We start from the raw sequence: 6000 nt of genomic DNA, 5'->3' as shown, positions 1-6000 counted from the left end.
AACCTTCGCATGAATAAGGGGGAAACAATGCGCAATTCCGTAAAGCGGAGTGAAGGACGAAAGTGAAAAATGAGAGCTGCGCAAAAACTGCTTATCTTGCAGCTTTTGTTTTACGTTTGTTTTGACTTTCAGCTTTTGCTTATGTTTCAGTAACGTGCAGCTGTTTATTTACTGTTTTCTCAATTGACTGTTTTTGTTTAACCCGACCAATGTTGCCCATTCTACCAACTGCCCCTCCCCCAACCACTGCAAAGTTGGATACAATGACATTTGTGTCCCTCGACCCCTTTTGATGTTTTTTGTAGTGGAAAGTTATAGTAGAAGAGAAAGGGACACAAGAGTGTCGACATTCTTCCAAACTTAGAAAATACAAACAGTGGCCCTACGACGCATATATACAACAGAGCCTTCTAAAATATATACGTGTGAGGATACACTTGTAGGGCAAGACGCTAATTGTACACACATTTGCGTGAGTTTTTTTTTTCCGAAAAGGTGTGGTGGACATCGTTGCACAAAGAGCAATTAATAGGAAGAGTTAACACAAAAGAGGAGTAAAGGAACGCAGATAGTAGGAGAGGACATAAATTATAATAAAACACATGTACAAAAAAACACCGTGCGCGAGTATCAGAGGCGCCACAAGCACGCCGTTATAGGACGGAAAAATAAGTAGAACAAAAAACACACCTTTTAATGGATAATCTTTTTACAATAAACATAAATCCAGACGAAAATGTTCGCTTAAATATAAATACAGACCAGAATCAGTTTGGGAATTTCGGGGGCGATAGGGAGGGCTTTACAGTGCCCCCCGATGATGAATACAACAAAAAAAATGGAAGCAACAGAAATACGAATGACAACAATTATAACCACTGTAGCGTAGAAGAAGATGAAGTCATAACCGTAGAAATTGACCAAATCAGCACAAACGACAGCTTTGCTATGCTGGAAGAATTGAACGAAGACGAAATTAACGACTATGAAAATATGAGGAAGAAAATTCGAGCCCATATTTTGACCAGTTTTCAAAAGGATAATATTTTAATCGAGGACCCCGAACATTTGGAACAAGATTCTTTTGAGGAACATAAGTTGGAAAGGAATGAAAACGAATTATTGAAATTGAGGAAAGATAAAATTTATCTTATCGTTTTATCTGCCTCTCAGGAAAGAAACAAAAGGAGTAGACAAAGTGAGGCCAACAACAGATATTACTATGACCCAAATGTGGTTGGCGAAGATGCGCAGGGGATTTATGATAATTTTGTGGATGTCCTTCTGGGAAGGGAGGCGCCACAGAGGGGGAACAGCCAAATATCGAAAGGTGTAGTTTCTGCAAACGAAGAGAAAGAAAAAAACGATGAGACAGAAGTGGATGGGGAAAATGCTGATGTGGAAGGGGGTGAAGAAAACACTGCCACCGATGTGGGTGTAGAAAATACAGGGGCCGACTCAATTGATCAAGTGGGGACTGCGGAAATGGAAGAACAGACCTTGCAGGAGGAAGAGTCCCCCCCAGTGATCATCGAGAATGCGGAGGGCGATACCGCAAAAGAGGCCATGGATGAAAATGCAGAATGTTTGACAGAAAGGTGTGCAGAAACTTGTCAAGAAATTTGCTTAGACGATTCCAAGTCCAACGATGTGGTAGATGATTTTCGAGAAAGAATAAAAAATTGGCTAGTAAAATTCCCAGATATCAATTCCGAAAATTTGTTTTTCCACTTTTACTTCCAAAGCGAATTGTATAAAGAAAAAAAGTACACATGTCAGAACTGCGGATCCAGCGATTGCGACAGAGAGTTGACATTCAGACATGTGTGTAAAAATACCTACTGCTTCCTATGCTATAAACGGGTGACTGGACCGATGTGCCATAACACCAAGACACAATATCTTGCATTCAAGGCGAATGCAGGAAAGCTTATTAGTGAGTTAAATTATATTAACTATCCGTACAAAAGTATATCTTGCTTAAATTGTTTCTCTAATGAACATTTGAAATGTGGAAGGCCTCCGTACATTTACGCCAAGCATACGCATAACGTTAGGAGGGAATTTAACAGCAAGTTGGATCCGTCCTATTTTGTCTACTTGAGAAATCCTAAAAATATATGGATTTTACATGAACCCAAAACGAATGAACGGAAGGGGAGTGGTGACGTTGATAATAATGCCCTTCAAAATGTGTACAATCACTCCGGTCAGAGCAGCACCAATGGTGCCAATGGACGTGGATATGGACGAGGAGGTGAACGCGGCAACCGGCGCAATAACAGACGTGGCGGCGATAATGGCCAAACAGCGGAAAGCCACGAACGAGTCGGCGGTCCCCCACACAACCGCCACAAGGACGCAAAGAATTTTAGCAGCAATCACAACGTATACATGGTAGACGACAATCGTTCATATGACAGCAGCAAACGTAAGGTAATCCTCACAAAATACTCTTTTAACGATAGTACACAAAGGAACAAACAGAAGAGGAATTACGATACGTATGATACAGATAGTCAAAATAATTTCCGCTCTAATAATAAAAGACACAAGGATGATACCCACCAAAGCAGTATTCACTATGATTACAAGTATACACAACACGTAGGCAATGACAACAATGACAATATAAGTGACTTCTATCCGCACGGCGGAGAACGTGGCAATAGAAATAAATATGCTGACCAAGGAAGCAGTAGACATAACAATAACAGTAGGTACATTCATGACAGTAGCATTGGCGATTACTATTATAATGATGGAGGGGGTCAGGACAACAGAAACAACGGCAGTCATCATTCAGGCAGTTACTATAACATACATAACGAGAGCAATGACGGCGCCAAGGGATACACGAGTGGGCAAATGCATAATGCTAGGTCGGGTCTATACAAATTCTCGAACGCCTCCAGTGGTAATTTTAGTAATCCAGGAGGTAGTGCCACCATGAAGCCAAATGTTAATTCACATGTGAATAAAAATAACTCGCACAGCATGTACAGGAGCAATCCCAAACGCCGCCATGGCAAAGGCAACCACGGAAGTTACAGCAGTCAAAACAGGGGTAACGTAGCTTTCTACAAGCACAATGACCACAGTGCGAATGGACCTGTTAACAACAAAGGGGGAAACACCTTGTACAAAAGCAAGTATAAGAACGTTCACCCTGATAGAGGCGGTTACCATGACTACCGATAAATGGGTCATTAGTTTCCCCACTAATTGTTTAAAAAAGAAAACAAAAGGAAAAAACAGTTGTTCCTATCTGTGCAGCAGTTTGTAGCGTGGCCGACGTTTTAAAAGGTGCCCACGGAAAAAACGTGACAATTATGGTAATTACGTTAAGATGCACATGTGTCAATAAAAGCGCCCCCTCTATCACCTTCACCCTGGCGTCTCTGTTTTTATGTACTCTGACTTAAACGCGCATGCGCACTGCATACTCTTGGAAAACGGAACAGCGCACGCTAGTTGGTCAGCTCCCTCTTAAATTTGTTCCGGCATTCAGCCAACATTTACATCTGCCCTTTATTCAAATCTCACCATAATTAGCATTCCACACATATGTGTATAAGTACACATATATGACTTTGTACACAAGTTGTTTTTTCTATAAAAATTGAAGTTATATGTTCCTTCTCCGCACGGTTCTATTGTACAAATTTTTTTTTTTTTTTTTTTTTTTTGCTTTTGTCTAATATATTATCCCGAAGTGGGAAAGTCCCCCACGTAGGATTTTGTCAAAAAAAGCTATAAGGATGCATACAAAAATGCGTATAAGCATATGTGCATGTGTCCACATTGAAGTGGGAAATGTAGCAATCCTTTTTGAGGGGCTAACCCACGCGTTACACATATGTACCTTTTTTAAACCAAAATTGGGATCCTTTTGCATCAATTGGAACAATTATTTGATAAATTTATAAGTTGTTTTAAAATACAAACGAGGTTGTTATCCCGCGTCAGACGCGCCGTGGTGACGTGTCACATGTGGAACATACGCATGAGCATGCATGATCTACACAAATATGCCTTTATATTGCATGCCCAAGAAAGTCGATGCTCGTTCAAACAACGAACTATCCGATCAGGAAACCACGAGGACAAATAACAAAAAAAATGAGATAAGCGTTAGGTACACTATTAGGGATAGTACTTTCGGATCTGCGAAAAAGGGTAACGGAAAAGGGGATGATAATCATTTACGAGCTCAGCACAGATCGGTGTGCCACACGGCATAAGGGGTGGAATCCCCCCAAACGCGCTTTATGGAACATGACTCTTTTGTACTCTACTTAATAGCCCCTGTTTGCTGCACTTACTATTTGTCTTTAAATAATGTGCAATTTTTTTCGTCACAATGTTCATTTTTTCATCTGAGTAGGGGGGCAAGTGGTCAAAATGAAATGAAGTTTATATACGGTAGAAGTAGAAGCGCACTTATTTGCCATGTAAGAGAAGTTTGCATAAACGTGTTTCTCCTTTTTGGCTCACTTGAGTAATCCATTTCGTTTTCCAACTCATCCAGCAGCCTACATAAATGGGGGAAGGGGGGAAAAAAAGGTTGGGGTCATGGGCAGGATAATATAAAAGATGTTTCGAACAAAAACAAAAGAACGAGACTGAACGTATTTCCTTTTCACTCTTTTCATACTTTTGTTGATCCTTCAACTCTGTATTGATGGTAATGGCGGCGTTGTGCAGCCGTTCCGCTGATTCGGCTAGTTCGTCCAAATCGTTATCTTGCCTCTTGAGCACAACCTGGAAATACACACAGCAAGAGAGCGCATACATATATATGTGTATTGCGGCATAAAAGGTTCATTCTCTCTATTTCTTAAAGAAATTATGTAAAGTGAATTTATTCCCCCGATGTTCGGACAGCGTACATATATTTATTAGCGAATGAGCTATCCCCCGCCCCACTCTCCATTGCTTCCTTTTTCGCCTTTTCGCTTTTTTTTTTTTTTTTTTTTAAAGCATTACTGCGTCGTATTCTCCCTTCATGTCTCCAGTGTAGTTTAAAACCTGCCAACAAAAAAAAGGAAAAACATAAAAGTTGCGTTTATCGCAAAAAAGATTCTTCATTGTCGTAGTCGCTTACGTGGCGTTCTTTTTTTTTTTTTTTTTTTTCCGCCGTTGCTCTAACCTTGTACGTCAAATTGCTGGCAATATCATTCAGGACGCTTCGAATATTTTTCAGCGAATTGGCTCGGTTCTCCAACTCCTCATTGCTAATATTAAATTTAAATAAATTGTTTTTTACGACATTGACCGCGCTGTCCAGATCATCTAGGTCTTCGTTAAGATATTTTATTTCTTCCTTTATTAGGCAGTATTTTTCCTTGGCCAGGCTGCGCGGGAACAAATTTAAATTTGTCTTTTAAATAGGTTGTTAAGTATACTCCATTGAAATGCATCATGCGTGTGAAAGCACCAATGGGAATTATGTTTCGTCAGCAAAAAGAAGGCAGTGTGTGCATGGGCTCTTTTCCCCGCACTGCATTGTAAGCAAACATGCTGCAACATGATTAATTTTTTTACATTGAATTCTTGTCCGGGATGCTACTCCAGTTGTTGTATAGACTTTGCAGCTTCTGCACTGAGACGTCCACTTCGCTAAAAGGGGAATGGTGCAATGTGTCCACATAATGAATTATTGTCGCACAGATGGGTACAACATTTTTGGTCTCCTTTCACATGTGCATTTATGCTGACTGTGCGCTTTTTTCAAATGTGAGAAATGCGAAAAAACAAATGAAATAATATTTTCAACGTGGTACTTCTCTTTTTATGTAACTTGTGTATACGCACACACACATATATAGTGTTTTTATTTCCATACTGTTTTGCTTCATGAAACGGGTCATCCTTTTCGGTCTTCATTTTTTCCTGTTTCTCTTTTAGTTTCCGTTGTACGCATTAAGCGATGTTGTTAGGTTCTTCTGTACGTGGCTCAGAAGCCAAATGAGGGGTGTGCGCGGAGGGGCCTCAGTG

The 6000-nt window shown here is 40.3% G+C and overlaps 2 protein-coding genes across 2 annotated transcripts; one reads left to right on the top strand and one right to left on the bottom strand.

Moving 5' to 3' along the window:
* Window positions 1-696: 696 nt before the first annotated feature.
* On the top strand, window positions 697-3201 carry AK88_03433 (uncharacterized protein; the record flags this gene model as incomplete). Its single annotated transcript, XM_012481050.1, has 1 exon — window positions 697-3201. One exon carries the CDS (start codon window positions 697-699, stop codon window positions 3199-3201), a length of 2505 nt encoding a protein of 834 aa, XP_012336473.1.
* Window positions 3202-4269: 1068 nt separating this feature from the next.
* On the bottom strand, window positions 4270-5889 carry AK88_03432 (uncharacterized protein; the record flags this gene model as incomplete). The annotated part of the gene is made up of 7 exons (XM_012481049.1): window positions 4270-4379; window positions 4498-4535; window positions 4658-4764; window positions 4990-5031; window positions 5153-5357; window positions 5548-5622; window positions 5849-5889. The coding sequence occupies 7 exons, from the start codon at window positions 5887-5889 to the stop codon at window positions 4270-4272; spliced, it is 618 nt and encodes a 205-aa protein (XP_012336472.1).
* Between the last annotated feature and the right edge of the window lie 111 nt (window positions 5890-6000).

This window comes from Plasmodium fragile (assembly GCF_000956335.1).
Source record: "Plasmodium fragile strain nilgiri unplaced genomic scaffold supercont1.39, whole genome shotgun sequence".
Classification (NCBI taxonomy): Eukaryota; Apicomplexa; class Aconoidasida; order Haemosporida; family Plasmodiidae; genus Plasmodium; species Plasmodium fragile.
Note: the sequence above shows the minus strand (reverse complement) of the source record. Positions and strands in the feature narration are given on the sequence as shown.